The sequence below is a fragment of the Gavia stellata genome, chromosome 4 (genome assembly GCF_030936135.1).
Source record: "Gavia stellata isolate bGavSte3 chromosome 4, bGavSte3.hap2, whole genome shotgun sequence".
Taxonomy (NCBI): domain Eukaryota; kingdom Metazoa; phylum Chordata; class Aves; order Gaviiformes; family Gaviidae; genus Gavia; species Gavia stellata.
In genome coordinates, this window is record NC_082597.1 from 55,711,723 (window position 1) to 55,734,379 (window position 22,657).

Consider the following 22,657-nt stretch of genomic DNA (forward strand, 5'->3'; position numbering starts at 1 on the left):
ATATAATTTTTTGTGTTTAGGGACTGATAAATGAACTATATACTCATTTTATTAAGAAATGCTGATAAGCTCATGTTCTTTTTCCTGCCCAGTATGACGAATTGGTTCCTGCATCCCTGACAACCAAATATGGAGGGTTTTACATCAACACTGGTACACTGCAGTTCCGCCAGGCATCTGACTCAGAGGATGAAGACTTTGCAGAAGACAAAAAGCATAGGCCACCTAAAGTGAGTGATATTAATTATGCTTTTTATACAGAACTTATAGCTAGGTGGACATTGGGGAATACTTGATACACTTAAAATGGCTCAGGTGAAGAGGCTGAAAGCAGAATGATGTACAGTACAGTTTCATTGCATATTGTGTTTTGTGGCTTATGTACTAGCATTTGGGCAATAACTTGGGATGTCCACAGGCTGTCCAGTCTTGTAAGACTAACCATATGTTTAGGCAAGCTAACAAGTTGTGTCCATCCATCTTGAAATGACAGATGATTTTATAATTTTATAGGAATTTTATAGGAATTTTATCATATGAGAACTTAAATGCTCCAACACTGCTTTTATGATTTTGCACAAAGCTTTGAAATTGTTCCTAATATTCAGAATAACACTTAAAACAAAATATCTGTTAAAATAAACTCAGCACATAAGAATATCTATATTAAAAAGTATATATACAGTCTTTCCCAAACAGTGTGCTGTTCTATGTACTTTGACAAATTATGACCAATGCAAATGTAATTGCTTGCATATGACATTCACAGGTTCCATGCCGTTCCAAGAACTTCGTGCTTTCTGATGTCCTTTCCTGCTCTATAATTCTTTAAATGTAACATAATTTTAGGATTCTTGTATTGGATTTGACTGGGATGGAGTTACCTTTCTTCACAGCAGCTCTTACGGTGCTGTGATTTGGATTTGTGACTAAAAAAGCGTTGATAACACACCAGAATTTTGTCTGTTGCTGAATAATATTTGCACAGTGTGAAGGCTTTCTTTTTCCCTACCCTGCACTAGCAGGTAAGCTAGGGATCAGCAAGAACTTGGAAGGGGAGACAGCTGATCTGAATTGGCCAAAAAGATACTCCATACTATGTAACTTCATGCTCAGCAATGAAACTGTGGTAGCAGAAGAAGGGGGGGGATTCAGTCTTCCAAGGTGGCCAGTGCTCAGCCTGGCTGGGCATCAGTCTGCTTGTGCCTTAATGTGTTTTTCTTACAGAAAACTCTGAATTCAGTAACTGCTTAAAAATGATTAATGATTGAGGCTTGTCAGTAACTGCAATTGGTACTAGGAATCCAGTGGTACTGTTTTGTTTGCCTTTATGCACATTGAGGTATTTTTCCTGGCTCTGAATTGGAAAGTGTAAGGAAAACTAAATGTTTCTTGCTGTAAAAGTCCTTTAGGGTGGAAGAATCATTGTTCTTTTATTCAATCTCTTTTCTAGATAGCAAAGTTAAAAGAAAGTGAAGATCGTGGAATGAAGAAGCGCAAGCGTAAAGATGAAGGGACAGAAAAGGAGAAGAAGCCTCGGAAGATGAAAGTTCCTAAGCAGTTGGGGTAGGTTTCTTTCTTTAGATGAACCCTTGAATTGTATGTGAGGTTTAGTTTCAAGATTGCATGCCATAGCAAGATTATCATAGCTATTTAGAATATTGTATTTTTAAACTATAATTAATAGGTAATAGATTTTGGGTTTGGAATTTCTGTGGTGTTTTTGCATAAATAAATCCTACAAGCTAATTTTTTGTGCCCCCAAAATTTTGAACAAGGAATAATAAAACAAGGAAAGACAAGTTACAGAAAAGAAATTTTGAGTCTATGAATAGCATTATCCATCATGGTTCTACCCAAAGTCTTATGTAGCGCTAAGAATTACATCTTCCAAAGAAAAATAATTTTCTTCTTGTCCCTTGGTTTCTAAACTGGAAAACGTATGAACATTGCTTAATTGTTCTACATGTTTCTTACTAACTTTGTGTGTGCTTTCCTGAGTTCTGAGGCTAGCATGGAGGGATTAAGGTTGTGGTTTTTTTAATTGGCTTCTAGAAAACTGTCATTGAGTGGACTTTGTCGTCTTATGAATATTCAAGTTGGTATTGAAAATTTGATAGCATTTTTTATCAAGGTGATGAACTGGCGGAAAATGTTCAGTTTAAGTAGCATATAGAAGTTGGGCCTGTATGTCAAAATTCTTAGCAGTGAAGATAATTTTTAACGTATGCAGTGCCTAAACTTAAAGCAACCTGCCACCATTCGGGAGTCTGAAAGGCAAGTTCAAGTATTTTAGTAGCGTAGATCAGCCATGAGTTTTAACTGTGCCAACTTCTCCATAATTAAATTGAGGAGTCAAAAGTAAATAACCTTTGCCTTATTATGTACGAAACTTAACAAATCAGTTGGAGAGCATGAAATTGCATGACTAGCAGAGGTTTATGGTAGTTGATAGAATAGTCTGAAGATGGAAGCACAAAGTACTTGCTTTTTCCCCCTGGTGATTTTTTAATTGTACTAAACTCCCAGATTTTTGTTACAGGTTACTGAGGACATGTATTCTAATGAAAGATTTCTTTCCTCTACAGAGTAATGGCCTTAAATTCACACAAGTCTGAAAAGAAGAAAAAGAAATTATATAAAGACTCACTCTCTCTGGCTGCCATGATCCGTAAATTTCAAAAGGAGAAGGAAGCCATGAGGAAGAAGGAATCTAGTCCAAAACCTCCAGTGACTGTTGCAACCTCTACCCCTAGTAAAATTCCTTCCTCCTCTCTCAGTGCAGGAAACGATATCTCTGACTTGAATCTTAGGATCAATGATCCTGTCCTCTCCATTTTTGGTAGCACAAATGAACGTGAGCTCCTGCAAGAAGCTGAAAGTGCCCTGGAGATGCTGGGAGACATTGACTTTGACAAGTTGCTTGATGGCACTTCTGATGGCAGCCCAGTATCTGAGCTGTCAGGAGAAAATGGAAATGTCACTCATTCAACCTACACCTCTCAGGTCATGACACCCAAGCAGGTGCCTGCCCTCCCAGAGGGTCTGCCTATGCTACTTGAAAAGCGCATTGGAGACCTTCGAACAGTAAGTATGAATTCACTGGTAAGGGATTGCATTCAAGAATCTGAGAGAATGAGGAAGAATAACTAGGGTCTAAGTTGTCCTCCTTGAATTGCTGGCTGAAAATCTAAAAAATGTAGAATTGATCTTATTGTCAATCTTAATGGCTGTATTTATACTCAGATGTAAATGGGCACAGAGATGGTACAGCTCAATTGTTAAAGCAGTGTTTGTTTCACAGTGGAGACAATGTTTTCTAAATCTTCTGTGTACAATAACTTATGTTTGCTTGGCTTTTTTCCATAATGGAAATGTTGGTGTTACTTTAACTTGAATTATTAGTTTTTGAAATGGGTGGGTGTTTTCTTACCTTGGAGGAGGAAACCTGAAATACGACTGCAGCTTACAAAGCAATGTCTTGAATTTTTGGCTTTGTCACATAAATGCTAACTTACCAGTTTCAAAAAAAACCACAACACAGCAACAATAAAAAAAAGAAACACCACCCAGCCACACAAAAAAAAACACCCACCACAAAACGGAATATTTCTTTTGGAAGGTTAGAATGGAATCCAAACTCATCAATATTAATGAAAAGTATTAAATCTGCAGGTTACAAACATCCCAATAGCGTATTGAAAGGGATCAGAGCTATTAAGGTATTATACGCTCCTTGTTTCAGTTGTGGATGTTATCTTAAGTTGAGAATAAATTTGTTGTTTGATTGTCCAGATTCTGATATTAAAGCTTTTCCTTACTCAGAATAAAGTGCAGCTTTTCCTTACTCAGAATAAAAAGTTTTGAAAAAGCAGCTCAAGTTGCTACCTTTTTGGGAAAAAATAATTTAAATTGTAGCAGAGCTTGCTTTGCTACAGGTTAGAGTAATGATAAAACATAATGTTTCTTACCTGTATGTAAATGGCTTATAGTGTTCTTAGTTATTTTAAAATGTACCAAGCTAAATACAGCCGAGGGGTTAGTATTTACTAAAGTGAGAGAGATTATTCTGTTTACCTTTGAATATTCAGGTTAATTCTGCTATGAATCAACAATAAGCTTCTAGCAAAACTGCAGAAGAACTGGATTAGGCCAAAAGTTAGGAAGTATTAGTGGCCTGCCCCAAATTCATGCTGCTTCACTGTGTAACAAGCCCCACCCAGTTGGAAGAAAGCTTTAATTCAGTGGCTCTTGGAAAACCTAACTCTTCTATCTTCTGCTGTTGATCATGTCTTCTGGAAGTTTGGTGCTGGCTGAGCAGAGCAAGTCTACACTTGGGGGAAAAACTAGACTGTGTGTTGATTTAAAGATTGCAACTTCCTTATCTACTGAAAATTGCAATCAACTGACACATTATCAGTGGGGGAAAACATCATCTAAAAAGCAGGAAAAAAGAAATAAGTCTTGTCAGATACTTAACAGGCTCACAGCTTTCATGCTCTTCAGTGCAAAGAAAGCTAAGAAGTTTATAAAGCTGTAGGAAAAAGCCTATGTTCCATGAATGGAGTATGATATATCTAATAAAAAAAACTATTCTAGAAAGCCCCTGACTGAATACAATAAAAACTTCCTGACTTCCTTTTGTAGATTAATGTCTTCTAGTTCCTAAATAGGCAATTATGAACTACCATGACAGAAGACAAGTATTGTACAGAAGCAGGAAAGTAATAAAATGCCTTTTTCTATTGTGAAGGTAACTGTAAAGATAATCTGTCTGTGGAACAAAAAAAAAAAACGGTTGGGTGATAGCGATGCAGTTTTTCAATCTGCCAATGTTGTTCTTTTCAAAAGCCAGCAACAGTGTCCAGTATGATAGTATAATGCTGAAATTGGCTTTCAAGGTCTACCTAGGACCAAAATGTCAAAGCGTATCTTTCCCTCCACTTTAGATAAACCAGAAGATGATAAACCAGAAGAGGATAATCCTTGTATTAATTATGCTTAAAGACACTGGATTTAAGATTTTCAAACTTGTCTTTTTGGTATCCTGTCACTTCTAAACACCTATAACCTTTCTAATTTTTTAGCATGACAAATGTTTCAGTATTCTTAAATGGATAGTACCATCCCCTCAGCAGCTGAATTTACGGTAGAAAGTAGTGAGCAGAATGCAGTCCTTACAGGAACTTAAATTCCGGTATCAGTGTTCATGACTGAAGCAGTAAAGCAGTCAGACAATGGGCTACCTTATGGTTTCTGATAGAGTATCAGACTCCTGTTTTCCTGTGCAGTGTAGAGTTCACAATTTCAGAAATTATTTTTCTTTCAAACTTAAATGGGTCAGTAAAAGAGCAAGGACAGTAAGTAATTCATAGTAATAAAAGAACGTTATCAAGTTAACACTTGTATTTATTTGTAGTTTTTAGCTATAATGTCACAAATTACTGATTTATTTTTTTTAAAGGCAGCATTAGAGATTTTTGATTTATTTGAATATTCAGCCTCATAGCACGTCGGCTGCCTTTAATGTTTGTCAGTCATTATAATGATACCACTCTTTTCTGCATGCATATCCTTTTCCAGTTCCTTTAGATATTCACTGTTTGGTCCCAGTGACAGAATATAAGATGACAATAAGGCTCTAAAAGTGTCGGGTTTTTTTCTCTTGACTTCTATAAATCTGCAGAGTGGACGAACACTAGAGAGGAGATCTTAATGATTTTTTGTAGAAAGGTGCAGGGAATTGGCGTTCTCCTACAAGCTGTCATTGTTTGTGAAAATAAGAATCCAGGTGGTAAGAACAAAGATAAAGGGATACCGCATGGGAATTCCTGAGAGATCAATAAAAACTTGTAATTAAAGGAAGTATATATAGGAATAAGGCTGTCTCCCCCCACCCCACTCCCCCCACCCCGCCGCAAACAGACTCAGGAAGAGATCAGATGAAAATACTTGAGGTGTAGTCTAAAGATGGTGGGAATGCTGGACAGCACCAGAAAACCGGGATGAGGTATTCCTCTAGCATACATAATCCTTTTGTAGAAATTGCAGTGAAGGATTGAGATGAATCTAAGAAAGCTAGGAAGTTGTAACTGGCTGAGGCACATAACACAGATAGAAAAGGAACCTTTTATAGATTGAGAGTAGAAATGTATTGATGCTCTTGCCTGCTTGACTTGTCAAGCAGTGCTCCTCTTTTTAAAGCAAACAGTGGTAGTGGAATGTTGCTGGTGGCGAGATAAAACATGTCTACCATTTTCTTTCTTCATGGTTACTGAAAAGATGAGTATGTTAACATCAGTGATCCAGGCAGATTCTAAATAGAATGATTGTTTGTCCTAGAGCAAGGAGGTTTTATCTGAGTATAATAATAATAATAATCCTCACCTCTTTTCTGAACAGTTGAGTATAGTTTGGTTTTGTTTGTCTTTTTCCAAGTAATGCTCTTCTCTGGAAAATAAGAATGTGATACAGCTGTAAAAGTAAAGATACAAAGGTTGTTGGGGTAAAATGCTCTATGAACTTTTGGATACTCTTTATTGCTGTATTTTCAGGCCGCCAAGATGTTTGATGAAGAAGGCAGGAAGAAGTTTTTCACGCAAGACATGAATAATATTCTTCTGGAGTAAGTGCTTATCTGTACAACCTTCCCTTTTTTGGAAAGGGGGTGAAAAGAACAGTACAGAAGAGGAAATATTATTGAGGTTGTTCCAACAAAGCCCTTAAAAGTCAATGAAGGTAGATCAGTCTAAGCTAGTTATTAGCTGAAGAGATTTATATATGAGTACAATTCTTGTCATGACTATCTGTCCGTCTTTATCCAGTGTAAAGTGTTTTGTAGTGCCCTGTGTCCTTGACTTCATGTGTAAAATTCAACAAAACTGACATTATTTCTTCCTGTCCCCACTTTCATAATTCAAAACACCTTCAGCTTTCATCAAGGAAAATGCCAGCTCTTTTTACTCTGTAATCCTTCAGCTAACTGTTTAATATAGAAGCTTCGTATTCTAAGAAACAAAAAGTAATCTCTAGAAGACTATACCAGTCAAAATTATATCAAGATTGATGTGAAATGATGGGAGTAAATGAAATTTGAATGACAGCGTTCAACATTGCTGGAGAAGTAATGAATGAATGGTTTCTTACCATTGATTGACTTCCTCATTTTGTAAAGAAGTTCTAACTTTTGTCCCAAGCCGCTATTTTTAGTATGCATAGAAAGAATGTTGTGCATACAAAGCTTCCTTAGGTTTTTGTTCAGTTGTCATCTTCATCTCAGAGTGCCTCACTGGTTGACTGTCTCTTGTTTGTTTGTCAGTATTGAGCTACAGTTACAGGAGATAAATCCTGCCATCCGCAATGGAGTGTACTCTCACCTTGAGGCTTTTGTGCCATGCAATAAGGACACACTGATAAAGCGTCTGAAGAAGTTACACCTCAATGTCCAGGTAATGATGGGGAGATTAGCTCCAGCTTGAGTCAATTACGTGATAATGATGAGGACAGAATGCAGGAGAGTAGAGCAACAGCCACACAGTCTCCAATAAAGCAAAAGGTTTTGGATCAGTTGCTAGATCAGCTTAAAAGCTTTTTTCTGTATACCTGCTATTGTCAATACTTTAAGAACAAATATTTTAAGTGTATTGGACCCTTTATTTGAGAATGAAGTGCTTTCATCTTGAAAGCTGGGTACATATCAAAGTAGCAGAACTAGAAAGTCACAATAATTATGGTTATGACAGGCTAAAAATATTTATTATTGCATTCACTTTTGTGTCAAGAAAAAAAGCAAGGCTAGATGGATAATAGGTGACCCAGCCTGTACTGTTAGAGGAAATTTGCCTTTGTGGCTAGATCTTACAAATACTTTGTCATTTGCAATTGCTTTTCTCTTAAAGATTATGTTTTTCTATTGAATAAAAAGTTGTCTGATCTGAAGTATCCTGACCCAATTCTTTAGATGAAATCAGGACTAAATCTTGCAGAGGATCTGAGGATCATGAATACAGAGATCTTAAAATGCAGAGATCTTAGAACTTGCTAAGAAGGCAAACAGATTCATCTGCTATTTCTAAGCAGTAAGACATAATAGCACATAGTATTCTAGTTCTTCTCAGTAAGCAGTTATGATTAAGAAAGTGAAGTCAGAAGATGTAGGAAGAGAACTTAAAGCATGTAGGGAAGTATATACTATATTACTTTAATGTTTGAAGTTCTTAATATTTGGAGACAATTCTAAATACATAATCCTTACCTTTGAGGTACATAAATTATGTATAATAATAATCTAATACTCAGATAATCTAATACATGTATTTTGTTTGTTACCTAGGATTTTTTTATACCACAGGGGTTTTGGAGACTTGATTAATTGGGTACTTATTTGCAAGTGTTGAGATACTTATAGGTCAAGTCATCTTGCTTTTTCCCTCAGGTTTTCTTCCCTTCCCTATTTTGATCAAAAAGTATTATTTAATGAGATCATGCCATAATGTTTTGGTATATTCATGATATGTTTTATTGTGACTATTTTACATTGTTTCTGGTCTCAAGACTTATGAGTTGTATGAGAAATTTCAACTTGTAACACAATGTGTGTTTCTATAATGCTGTTGCACCTAACAGGATTCAGGTGCCATGTAGGAAATGGCTGTTGCAGTCAGTAGTTCATACTGGGAATATTGCCTTAGGAGTGAGTGGGAAATAATTTTTGTGAAACTATCTGAAACACACTTTAGATTGCATATAGTAGGACAGCTTTAGTGTTTATCTTCTCACAGGATGACCGCTTGAGAGAACCACTGCAGAAGCTGAAACTGGCTGTCAGTAATGTCATGCCTGAACAGTTATGCAAGTATCAAGAGGACTGTCAGGCCCGCAATCAAGCCAAGAATGCCAAGTAGGTATTTCTGGAGTCTGTGCATGCCCATTCTAGAGTCCAGCTGGAAGTCTGTCTCCGTGTTGTTCATTCCCTGAGCTCAGCTAAGTATTCAGCTTCAGTTTACAGGTGTCTGCAAGTTTCAAGTTGTACCGAGTACTTAGTTTTGTGTAAGTGATCTTATCACCTGATTCTAGGAAGAAATTACATTAACTGAATGAAATAGGTCTTGAGAAAAAGAAATTGTAAACTGTGAGAAGGATACTGGAGATTCTCAAAATACTGGATGAATGGAGGATGGTATGTTCAGGTTCTTGATGTATTTTGTCCTTGTTCATTGTAATTGTTTCCCTCATAGTTAACTAATTTTAGACTTGGAAAAGCATTAATAGATTGATAAGCATCCTTCCATTTCCCAGTAGAGGTGCTACATGAAGCTTATAGCCAGCACCCTTGATAATATCCGTACAGTGTGTCCTTTTCACTTGTCTCTGAGGACCATGAAATGTTTGGGAGAGGAAGATGAACTGCTTACCCTTTCAGGAAGGGTATAACCAGAATCTGAAGACAGGTCCTTCTTTTTTTTTCCCCTAACACCTAAAATGACACTCATTTCTCAAGGAAACATTTTGTCTATGTTTTATACCTATAAAGAAAACAATTTTTCTAACTGTAGGTTGCAAGCGGAAGATGAAAGAGAGAAAAATGGATCGGAGGAAGATGATGATGAGAAACCTGGAAAGAGGGTTGTGGGACCCAGAAAGAAGTTTCATTGGGATGATACAGTGAGGTGAGACAAAACTACCTTTTCCACCAAGAATTTTACTGACTTCATAAAGGGATCTCCAAGGGGATGTTATTACATGATAATTGTTTAATAAATAATTGTTCTCAGAAGTACACCTCAGAAGTTTTGGAGAGTGGGGCTAAATAGGCAAGCTAGAACGCTGCTATAGTAAAACATCCTTTTCTTTAACTTGAAAGGCAAGATCATCCTATGTCCAACCCTTTTTTTTTTTTGCTGCTTGTTTATCTGCTTTATCCAACTAAATGAGAATTTTCCTGATCCTAGGACTTTGAGCTTCTTTAAGCAAAGACCAGAGGCGTAAGCAGAGTTACACCTGCTTCCCACCATTCTAGGAATAGGTCACAAAACACTGTCATCCAGTGAGCGGTAAAGATCTCTGCCACAATAGGGCAGACCACCAAAATTGGCGATTTTGGCAAGCCTCTGAGTCCTTGGGCAAGCCAGCATCCAGAATGCATGAATCTTAACCTCTCTGATTCTCTCTGAACACAAATTCTATGGTATCTCTCAAGAGCAACACAGATTCTTGTCTGAAGTGATAAATTCTCACTGTTCTGTTTCCTAGATTAGATTTTACTGAAAACAGAGATTACTATTATTTAAATAATCTAGATAGGCTTTTAAGCAAGCGGATCCTTCTAAATTAGTAATTTGCCATGCAAGATCTAAACTAGTTTTAGTGCTAGTATACATATGAAAAGGGGCTGGTGGACTTCTCGCAATGAGTCTTTTTAGTATGTTAAGACAACAGGGAAGCAAGCTTCATGGAATATATACAACCGGTATAGCTTGGACTGACCAAACCGGATGGGCCAAGGCCAGTTGTATGCGGTTCAACAAGGCCAAGTGCCGGGTCCTGCACTTTGGCCACAACAACCCCAGGCAACACTACAGGTTTGGGGCTTGGGGACGAGTGGCTGGAAAGCTCCCCTGCAGAAAAGGACCTGGGGGTGTTGGTCAACAGCCGGCTGAATATGAGCCAGCAGTGTGCCCAAGTGGCCAAGAAGGCCAATAGCATCCTGGCCTGTATCAGAAATAGTGTGGCCAGCAGGAGTAGGGAGGTGATCGTGCCCCTGTACTCAGCGCTGGTGAGGCCGCACCTCGAATACAGTGTTCAGTTTTGGGCCCCTCACTACAAGAAGGACATTGAGGAGGTGCTAGAGCGTGTCCAGAGAAGGGCGACGAAGCTGGTGAGGGGTCTGGAGCACAAGTCTTATGAGGAGCGGCTGAGGGAACTGGGGTTGTTCAGTCTGGAGAAGAGGAGGCTGAGGGGAGACCTCATCGCTCTCTACAACTACCTGAAAGGGGGTTGCAGAGAGGTGGGTGTTGGTCTCTTCTCCCAGGTGACTAGCGACAGGACAAGAGGAAATGGCCTCAGGTTGCTCCAGGGGAGGTTTAGACTGGATATTAGGAAAAATTTCTTTACTGAGAGAGTGGTGATACACTGGAATAGACTGCCCAGAGAGGTGGTGGAGTCACCCTCCCTGGAGGTATTCAAGGAATGTGTGGGCAAGGCATTGTGGGACATGGTTTAGTGGGCATGATGGTGTTTTTTGGTTCATGGTTGGACTTGATGATCTTACAGGTCTTTTCCAACCTTAGTGATTCTGTGATTTTGTGACCTGGAGGGAGCCATACTTAAAGAGGAGATATTGAAATCTGTTGGTTTTTTCATTCAAGAGGCTCTGAAGGGCCAATGTTACTTAACTGCATGCCCTTTATATTTTCAAGGACAGTAAAAGACAGCATCCCTGTCAGAAAGAATCTTCTGTTGAAATACTCAGTGTAGAATGGATTTCCCTTGTTTTCAGACATTCTCTGTCTTAAAGGAGATGGAGGTCACTATGAGCAAAGTGAGAGGAGATGTTTCAGCTATGAGGAAACCACAAAGAAAATGTAAACTCAATTACAAAATGATAGTAAACATGAAAAAAAATCAGCCATGTGGTCTGTCGGAAATAGAGGAGAAGTGACAGTGGCAGATCATACCAGTTGTAGTAGCAAACTTGTGCAGTGGCAAACTTCCAAAGAACACGACTGAAACTGAGCTCTTGCTACAACTGACAATGGACAGCAGCTGTATTGCATCAGTGCTTCCATTTCTTAGCCTTTTTCTGCTGAGCTTATGAAAGGATTGTTCCTTTCAATATAGGTATTGTGTTTCTTTCTGCAGGTCTCTGTTGTGTAATCTTGTCAAGATCAAGCTGGGATGCTATGAGCTAGAGCCAAATAGAAGCCAGTCTGCTGAAGATTACCTCAAAACCTTTATGGAAACAGAAGTGAAACCACTTTGGCCTAAAGGCTGGATGCAGGCAAGGTAACATACCTGCTTTATATATCTATTCATTTTGATGTTAACTATTTCTTGGATCTTATTTATTGTCATACATTTGACTCAATCATGTACTATTAATATTGGTTAAAACTTCAAAATATGTCAGTGGAACTTAAATATTTTAAAAGAATTAATGTTTTTCAGAAGTTAATTTTCTGTCTTATTTGCAAACCTGAGAGCTAAAAAACCACTGTTTACCTTGGAGAACTATTTGCTTTTGTCGTCTGCTGGAGACTGAATTTACTAAAGTTCGTGAAGTATGATGCTTCATTTGAGGGGGAAGTATGATGCAGGGGTAAACTGCTTGGGAAGTTCTTTCTGTGACATAGAAAACTATAGTGATATGGAAAGCAGTTTTGCCTATATATTGTAAGCAGTCTGATAATGCAGTGTGACATAGACTTTAAAATTATAAGCTGGAATTTCAACACCAGCGTTCACAAAACACTAAGGTTTGTGCTCTTTATTTCCTGTATGCAACTGGGATGCTCTGTGATGCTGCAGTTAAAAATACACCAGTTTCTTAATGAAAACTTACGCTTGCTTCCTACTGACTTATTAAGAGGTAATGACCACACAAAGGGGAAAAAAATAAAATGAGAGCAATAGTAATCATTGTGAAATGCAAATTTGACAAAGTTGTCAAACACTTTAAAGTGGAAGAGAAGCAAATACAGATGATGTGAGTTCTTCCCTTCTCTAGCACCCATTGCCAAAGACAATTTCCCATCAAATCTTGACCTAACTGTAAAAGCTAAATGATACAATGATACTAATCAATTTGCTCAAGAATACCTTGATTGTAGATTAGTCAAATCTGTGTCAAGCTCTAAAAATAACTGTACTGAGATATTTCCTAGAATAGTCAGTATAGAAAATGAGGGTGTAATAAGCTGCTTGTAAAATACTAATGAAAGGAACAAATGAAGTTTTACACTTCTTGACATATAGCTGACTTATTTCTGTTCAAGGATTTAGTTTTGTGTACTAAGTATGCTGATGAGTAAGATGTTATCTCTTAGGAAGATTTTATTGAAGTAGATGGGATAAGGAATCCCAGTTTAGCTTAAGATCAGATACGGAGATCACTGATGATAGTGGCGAAATAGTCAAGTGATAGTGTGATGTCATCCAAGAATACATAGAAGTGAAGTGTATTAAAACTTTGTATTTGAAAGCCATGTAACATACATGGTTCTCTCTTTTCTATACAAAAAGTGTGCTGAAAATTTCCATAAGCTTTTAAACTATCTAGAAAAGTGGTTTCAACAAAAAAGACAAAAAACAAACAAAAAAACCCAAAACACACCATACTTCCATCCCCACCCCCCAAAAATACCCAACCAAACAAAAATCGCCACCAAACCAAACAAACCCCAAGAGCTGCCTGATAATAACTTCCTGGTGACCAGCAAGACTTCATTTACCAACTGGGCAGTCTTGGTACCACAATGACTTACAAATCATGCTGTATTTATGGGGAGGCGCTTCCCTGCTTTCTGTTTAGGAAGTGATGTATTGTGATTTGTAGGCAAACAGTTATGCGTGGAAAGAGGAAAAGCAAGTATTTCCTGTAGTCTGACAGAGGTAACTCCTAATACAGCACATGTTATTTGTATGCTGTATGCTCATCTTGTTGGGATGTTAGGGTAGGGATTATCATGCTGGAGGCTTATAATTTTTTACCTTTATATGTGGCCTCAAGTGAGAAAAGCTGTGCAAACTGGAAAAAAATTTAGGCATTTAATGTTGAAAATGGCCTACTGACTATGATGTATTTCATAAGGAATTCTTACTAATCAGAGTAGGTCTATGGTACCAGAACTTCGTGGGTTCAGCCCAGAGGAAAAAATTCTTGCTCGTTCAAAGTTAACAGTATTTAATGTTCCTCATAGCTTAGCATAGAAGCATGAGGTAAGGTATCAATCATAACTTTAAATTGCACCTTGTTTATTTGTCCACGTGTATCACAACTACCTTTGTCACATGAATTTTCTATGTGTGTAACTTTCATACTCTGCCCCAGGAGATTATTTTATTAATATTCATGGATTTAGGGAAATAGCTTTTGTCCTAAAGGATCCCAAAGCCTTTTCAAGTAATGTAACCCACTTTTTTGTAATGGAGTTGCATATTAATTCCATGTGTGTCTGAAAAAAGCCTGCAACCTAAATATGTGTATGTTCAAACAAGAAGTGCAAGGAATAGGAAGTCCATTTCCTTTCATTCCAAGAGTTTCTTCATCTTTGGAGACGGTCATGCAAGTAGGCTTGCAGGACGCTTATTTTGCACAGGTCAAACAGCACGCTTGACTTGAAATCGTGATCAGAGAGAAACAATCTCATACTGATCTCTCTCATCAACTTTTACATCTAAATATATATGTGCAATTGAGGGATTATTTTCCAAGCATGTTCTTGCTTTGGAACGTATACTGCACTGTCCTTTCTTTGTACCACATCTTTGACTTCTGTTCCTGTTGTAGTTACACTTTTGTCTTGAACCTTTAAGGTTGATACTACAGATTACTGGGGCCTGGGATTCATTTTGGATTTTCATTCCCAAATGACAAAGATTAAGGAATAGACAAAGCAGCAGGAAGGAGGGGGGGAGGGAAATACTCTGGAGAAGGTGGGTAGGTCAGAAAGTGGCACATTGAACTTGTAATGAGGAATGTTCCTTTTGCTCCATGATGTTCTTAGGCATTCAGTCGTCTCTGATGGGGAGCAATGTAATACAGATTTGGAGGTTAGTATGGTGAAGAAAATGTGAAAATGGAGCTGAAAGTGGAATCTGAGAAGTAAAGCATTGGAACTGTAGTCAGAGAATGTCTGTTTTCTTACCAGATTACATGAGATTGTGGATACTTGGATTTTTCATAACTATTGCAGCTCTATGGGATATGTTATCAGTGGTTGAAAGCTCTTGTTTAGACAGTTGTTCATGATGTGGCCAGTGTTACTGTGATGGTAGCGGTATAGGAAAATCTTGTCTGTTCCAGTTTGCCTACCTGGAAACAGGGAAGGGGACCAAATTTTCATTAATTGTCTATTTACAGCTGCATTTGGGTAGCAAGCTGTAGGATAGGTGTACAGGTCAGGAATCGTTTTCACATCCCACTTGTCAGCTCGAGAGTTGATAACATGGAAATAAAAGCATATGATGTGTTGAGATTTGTCATAACAACTCTTGCCATTCATTGGCTCTGTAGTGAAATGTGTGTGTAAGTCCAGTGTAATTGAAGTCACAGAAATGGTACACAATGGCCTATATAAAATAAAGAAAATTAGAATACAGTAGCCAAGCTTGTTTCTGACTTTTTTCCTCTGTGCTTTTAAAAAAAACCCCAAACAACAGACTAACCACAAAACCCAAAAGTATGAACAATATGTAGACATGTAGTGTGAAGAGTTTACAATAATCCTTAATTTGATATTTAAAATATTTCGTTAGCCTTTGAGGAGAGACAATTTAAAATGTATTTTTTTCCTGTCCAGCTGAAGGAGGTAATATTCTGTTATGTTGACTTCTGCTTGGCCATTTACTGAGGCGTTCTGAATGTAAATCTGAAATCTTTTTTTTAGCATTCTTTTGTTTATGGCTGCCTGGAACCTACATCATGATAGCAGTAGAGATAAACTACCTACCAGCTGCTTTGGGGACAGTTAATCCAAGGGTTATTCTGAAAATTCAAGGATACTTGCATATTTGGTGGTCATATGCTGATTGTCCCTGTAGAATCACCTTAATGTTTCTTTTCTCTCCACTCTTTTAGGATGCTTTTTAAAGAAAGCCGAAGTGTTCACAATCACCTCACTTCTGCTCCGTGAGTATAATATTGACAATTTACTAGTATCTTTAGGTTGTTCATAGCATCTTTTCCCATCTTCATGCTGCCTTTTTTTGGACAGAGGGGAGGAAGGAGAGCTATTTTGGGATTTGTTTGAAGAGACTTACAATATTAGGTTTTTTTAATGCTGTAATTTAGACACATAGCTGTAATGTTCTTGCGGCATTATATTTAAATTCAGTTGTGATGTGGCTAGATAACTCAAGTGGATATTCGTTCTTGGATTAATGTTTTTTACTCAGAGTATTTCAAAGCACTATACACTACCTGTGTTTTGCTGTGCAGCACATTAAATTGAACTCAGACTGCAGTACTTCCTGCTTTTTTCTTTTTCTCATAAGTATCTCTGTAACCACAGAAGGCCGTGTATCTTAGTGGAATTTTACCTTCTTTATTTTCAGACAATGCTATGTCCCTCTCGGGAGCTGCCCACATTTAGCCAGAATTCACATAAAACAATTATGACTTTGAAAAACAGCCAAATTGCAACCTCTGTGATAAATAAGATTAACATAGGATACTTTTCAAAGTAACAGCAAAACTGAGTCATGGTCCACCTACAGTGAGGTCTCTTTTTAACCGGGCATATTCCTAGTTGCTTAGGAAAGGAGAATAAATGACCTGTAAGATGTAAATCTGGTGATCCTCTTGAAGAAATAGAAATGAGGAAAAAAAGGTGTAAAATGCTTAACTTCTAAATTGAAGCTGATGACTAATAATCCTTAATGCTGTCCTTGCTCGCATAACTGCAGTTGTTGCTGTGGTGTTCACAATACTGCAAAAGAACCTGGAAGTTTGTTAAATGGCTTCTTGCAACAAACAGAAGTTAGATACAACTGTTTCACAATTGATAAGCAACAAAACACTTTTTTTTGGGGGGGGAAGCAACTGTTTTTATGTTGTTTGAAATGTAAATGAGAACACCAAGTATACTTCTCAGTGAGAAAAACATCAGTGTAAAGTGAAATTATATAACTATTATAGGTGGCTTCAGTTTAGACAAAGCTCTGGTAAGTAGACACTCTATAAGAGGCTGAAATTATTTGATATTTTGAAGTTTCTTTAAATTAGAAAAGTAAAAAATAGCTGTCCTGATATATATCAGGTTATGTCAGCAATATATAGTGAATTTTGCATCTAATGTACTTAGAGATTCATGACAAAAAATGGATTAAAAGTCTGCTTGTTCTCTTCCCCCCCTATATTTTAACCCATTTTCTATTTCAAGGATTTTTTTTTATTTAATCTGAACCCCAGTAGTCATCCTTCTAGTTTATTGGGATATAATCAGGGTAACAGTTAAAACTAAAATGACTCTCCTTTCTTTTGTTTTCTGATGCGCGTGTATCCCCTCTGTTTTAGGGCAAAGAAGAAGGTGATTCTGGCCCCTAAACCCAAAGTGAAGGTAAATGCCTGTTTAGATATCTGAATTTTATATGATCATTTGATACAACCTATTACCTGCTTCTGATCCAGAAAAATTCTGGCAGAAGGGTTCCGCCAGGAAATGCTATAAGCTTATTGACTTGGTGCTGTATTACTTTAAAGAAAGTAATACAAAAGACTTCTGTATAGCTTTGTAACTTCAAGCTATATTATTTTTTTGAAAATTGACTGAAGAGGTACTAGTTCCAGTAAAGTTTCAAGTTTTTTAATGTGTGCTTTGTGTTTGTTTTCAGCATGTATTAAATTCAGCAACACTGGAAAAATGTGTGGTTGGGAGGATAACGTACTAGGTTGATTGAGGTTCTCATTAGACACAACTAGGGTTGTCTTAGTTCAGTAGTAGTTTTACCTAGTGATCAGATTAGCTACCCTGTTATTCACAGCAATGATTATGCTTAACTGTGTGGGGCACTATTGAATTAGCACATAGGACTCCCAACACCTAGATATCATAGGTATCTTCATATGAAAATTTCAATAGTAGATCTTCAGTTCATCTGAATTTACAGAATAGTATTACACTAAAGGAGACTCACTAAAGATCTACTCCAGAAAGGCTATTAAACCTGTCTTTTATCTCTTCATTCTCAGGACTCCAGTCCAAAGAAAGAACAGAAAACCTGTATGTCTTCAGTCAATTCAAGTTGTGCTACTGTACTGAGTTCCAGCACACCTGTCTGTACCCCAGCCAGCTCTAGCTGCACACCAGCTCCAGAGACGATCTGCTTGGATGACTCACTGGATGAAGACCTATCTTTCCACCCACCCTCACTGGACTCTATTTCTGATGCTCTGGCAGTTATCAATAATGGTGCCAAGGGATCACCTCTTGGATCCACCATAGACACACCAACATCCAGACCTCGCCCTGGACTGAGGGAAGAGAAACTAGCAAGCATTATGAGTAAGTTGCCCCTGGCAACTTCAAAGAAAGTAGAGCCCACTCAAACACCCCATTCATCAAGTCTTATTGCTGGTCACACAGGGCCAGTACCAAAGAAACCCCAGGACCTAGTTCACACTGGTATCTCTTCAGGCCTTATTGCTGGATCTTCTATTCAAAATCCTAAGGTTTCCTTAGAGCCTTTGCCAGCCAAACTACTTCAGCAAGGACTACAGAGGTCAAGCCAGATCCAAGCTGCTTCCTCCTCTTCGCAGACTCATGTTTCTTCCTCTAAGACCCAAGCAGCTATTTCCACCTCCTCTCAAAGAAGCAAGGATGCTAATATCTTGGTATCATCTTCTGAGGCTCAAGGTGGTTCTTCCTCAACATCACAAGTGACAAAGGTGCACCAGCATTCAGCTGTACAGCAGAAATATGTATCTCCTTTACAAGCAACTATTAGTAAATCACAGACCAATCCAGTGGTGAAATTGAGTAGTAATCCCAAACTGTCTTGCTCATCACCAGTCATCAAGGCTCAAGATAAGTCTGTAGTATATCGCCTGCCTTTGTCTAATCCCTCATCTGGAAGTGGCTCTCAAGTGTCTCACCCACTGGTTTCTCGGACAACATCCAGCACCTCTACCTCTAGTAACTATTTAGCCAAGGCTATGGTGTCACAAGTTTCTTCCCAGGGTTTCAAGCCTCCCTTCTCCATGGCTGCCTCTCCCAAACCTGCTGCCTCTCCCAAGCCCACTGCATCTAAGCCCTCTGTGACACCCAAGCCCAATGCATCACCTAAATTTTCATCCAAGTCCACCTCATCCCCCAGGCCTGCAACAACACCCAGTTCTTCCAGTTCAAGTGCACTAGTTTCCCAGAGTAGTCACTCCAGCAACAACCCCCTTCATAAACAGACCAGTGGTGTAAATATCAGCAGGCAGTCTCCCACAATGAATTTGCTGCCCTCTAATCGCACCTCAGGCCTTCAGCCTGCAAAGAACCCTCAGGCTTCTTCAAAATTGCCCAACTCTTCTCCTTCTGGAACTGTTGGTAAAAATAATTTGGGTGGAGTTGGAATGAATGTACCTGCCAGCAGAGGCAGTAACCTTAACTCAAGTGGAGCTAGTAGGACTAGTCTGTCTGGGGGAGCAGGAAGTGGAACACAGGGTGCTACTAAACAATTATCAACTCCACACAGACCATCTTCTGCCTCAGGGTCTCCAGTTGTAGCAGCCAGTGTGCAGGTATGCATCTAATGAGTTTAAATGTAAACCTTGCATTAATGTTTATCACATTTATTTTGTAAACATTCTTTCTTGCAATACCTTGATTTGAAAATGTGTCATAATTTTAATGTTTATATTTACTAAAGCATAAATGCTAGTACTGATGAAATTGTTTCGCCCTAGTGAATAGGTATTTCCAGCTGATGTGAAATGTAAGGATCAGTGTGGAACGAATCCTCACTGTAAAACGTTGGTTGGTTTATACTGTGGAACAGAATTCACTTTTGTTTTGGTTTTTTTTTAAGAGTACTAGAAAAGGTAAGCTTTGTGTGGCCATATTTTCAGGGGATGTGGTATTTTCTTGCATTATTGGATTTGTGTATTCTTGCATATTTACTTGTTTGTAATGATGGTGGTCATATGAAAAGGTGTCTTGGTACATTTGTTGCCAAGCTTCATGATTAACTTGCAAAACTAGAGTTCTGTTGCTGGTGGTTTGAGTATAATGCAAGACTTGTATTTTAAAATTAACACTTGCAAGGGCTTTTCTTTAGTATTTGTGATTAAATATGTATTTTATTTTGTAGGATCTAGTCAAACTGAATGAGACACCTCATTAATGTATAAATATCCTAGAAATTGTTTGAGAGAGCTTATGCAGAACTTTATCACTGGAGATAAAACAAATTACACAAAACAAATATTTTGAAAATACTCTTGTTCTAAAACCCATGCAAACCCATTATTTACCCAGAAGACAACCTGCTTTCCCAAGGTGTGCGTTCTTCTTACTGGGAATTATTTAATTACTGGTATAATTTCAGGTTTTTCTCTCTTCCTATTGCTTTCTCTATCCTGAAGTCTTCCCTACTTAAAGTTAAGAAAAGCAATATCACTGTATATCAGAGTCTTGGTGTACAGCAAATGGAAAAGCTTTGTATTTTTCTGAACAGTGTACGTAGCTATTGCATGGTAGTGATTTATACTCAGCTTTTAAAAACGGCTTATCTTTTAGGTTGCTATCAAATTTTTCTTAATGCAGCTGAATAACAAGATGATTTTTGACAAGATGTTTCTATGGTCTTTCATTCTACTGTACATTAAGTCTGTTACAGTAAACAAGAAATGTCTGGCAGGCTCTGACACAGCCTTTTCATTATTTTGGGTACTTTGAATGAAAAAACCATAACCCATATGCTTTGTAAGGTCCAATGAGGTACCACATAGGGCCTAGAGAAGAGCTGAGCCAGATACAGTGCAGTTTGGGTACTCCGGAAGGTGCCTGGAGGAGACAAAAAAAGCTACAGTGAATGGACTGGAAACAGTTCTTTCTTCCTGGTGCAGTCAACGGAATCCAGTGGCTACAACTGCTGTGATGTAGAAGAAAATGTGATATGGGTGTGGTAGTGCTTAAAGATAACAGATGAGTGAAATAAGTAGTGTTGTGTTGGATGATGAGATGAATTCTGGCAAACCTTCCTGTAGTTAAAGGCAAGTAATTTTTTTTTAGAAGCACTGATCACCTGGGGAGTGAAATGCGTTTTGGCAGACGGTGATGTTGAAGGGGACTGGAGGGGGTGTGGTGGATAATCAAGTAACATGAGTGCATACTGTAATGCAGCAAAATAAGGTGTGTTGGTATATAGAAGGTGGGAAATCAGCTAGAAGTACTGAGCAGCATATGGTATCACTAAAATAATTATTGTGACTTTACATGTGGGTTTTTTGACACTTCAGAAGTTACTTTGATAACCTAGAAATGGTTCAGAAGAATGATGCAAGGAAGATAAACCATGGAATAAGGCTGTTGCTACTCTGCAGACTGAGACTTAGTCAGTGGGGTACATTCGAGAGAAGATTAGAATCAAATTACCTCCCAGACCAAGTACACTGAAGGGGAAGAGATTTGTGATAACAGAGGGCTCTATTTAGCCTCAGAGATCTAATGGCTGGCTGCTGAACTGACTCAGGCTAGTTGTTAGGTACAGTGTACTAAGGAGTTAGTTACCCCTCTTAAAACTTTGCATAAGACTGAAAGTGAATCTCCTTTCCATTAAGGGTTTAGGGGTTTAATTCCTATCTGAGATGCTATTAGTTGGTCAGAAGATGAGAATGGTACCCGAGTTGCTCATTAGAATATCCTGGTCAGCTTACATTGAAGATCAGACTGTATAATTTCATGTGATAATAAAGATGTTCCTAACTAGGAAGAGTTCCCAAGAAGTGTTTCCCTCCTTTCTCCTGTTAATTGACACAGTTATTTACTAGAATATAAGCTTACCCCTGCTGTAGCTCCACAGAAATTTTACTCTGGAATATTCCTATTAAGTTACATCTTAAGATCACAAAGCCAAAGTCATCTAAAACTCAGCAATTACCGCATGTGATTTCCTAAAAAAGCTCTAGCTGTCATTAGTACTTTTGAGCGGCATCTGGCTTAGACTTTTAAGGATCTTAGTGACATGTATTTACATGATCAGATTAACCCTTTTATGAAGTGCTATCATAGGTGCAAAAGAAACATTTGAACTGCAACTCTTCTAGGGCATTCTCTTTCCATCACTGAACTTCTCTCTCCTCCTTTTTGAGAAAGTAAGCAAAGTCTTGGCAGAGTACATTACAAAGCTTCTTTCCATTTCGGGCATTTCACAAATCCACAATTGCAAGAGATTACTATATGGCTTTTATTTTGTTGCACAGTAAAGATAACATAGGCAGTGAACAGTTTTCATACATTGTAAAATTAGTGTGAAATTCTGAAATTTCACACTAGGCTTATTGTGAAAGGCTTATTGTGAAATTAGTACTTTTAAAGGCAAAAGAGAATAATGATGTATGTTGAAGTTTTTCATCTATGTTTTTTCTACTTGTGGGATGGAGTATGTCTTAGAAGCTGTCACTCCTAAGACGACCAATACAAACACTTGCTACAAACATAACATCTGTAGTTTACACTTACAGGGTTACTGTTTTAAAATTTCGTGTTTTCTCTTAGACAGCAAGTAACCTTTCTTTAGCTACTTTTCATCACTTTGCTGTTTGCAGACCTCAAGATTTCATTTTCATTTTAAGATCACGTATTCATTAAACGAGTTTAAGGGTTTTTTTGTTTTAGTTAAGGCTTACTTGTCTAAATGCACAGGTTTGAAGTCCTGTTCAGCCTGAGTCTTTTTAGCTCAAATACCTGAAATATCTGAGCTTGAGTCTGATTCAAAATGTTTTTTATAC

General features: G+C 38.0%; 1 protein-coding gene across 1 annotated transcript in view; it reads left to right on the plus strand.

Moving 5' to 3' along the window:
- The window catches only part of UBN2 (ubinuclein 2), a 50,284-nt gene that overhangs the window by 23,945 nt on the left and 3,682 nt on the right, over positions 1–22,657 (plus strand). Inside the window, 11 exon segments of the mRNA XM_059815971.1 lie at positions 93–234; positions 1,458–1,566; positions 2,589–3,087; positions 6,555–6,625; positions 7,319–7,448; positions 8,781–8,899; positions 9,555–9,668; positions 11,860–12,003; positions 15,797–15,847; positions 17,234–17,276; positions 17,870–19,447. Of these exon segments, the coding sequence (XP_059671954.1) occupies positions 93–234; positions 1,458–1,566; positions 2,589–3,087; positions 6,555–6,625; positions 7,319–7,448; positions 8,781–8,899; positions 9,555–9,668; positions 11,860–12,003; positions 15,797–15,847; positions 17,234–17,276; positions 17,870–19,447 (3,000 nt within the window).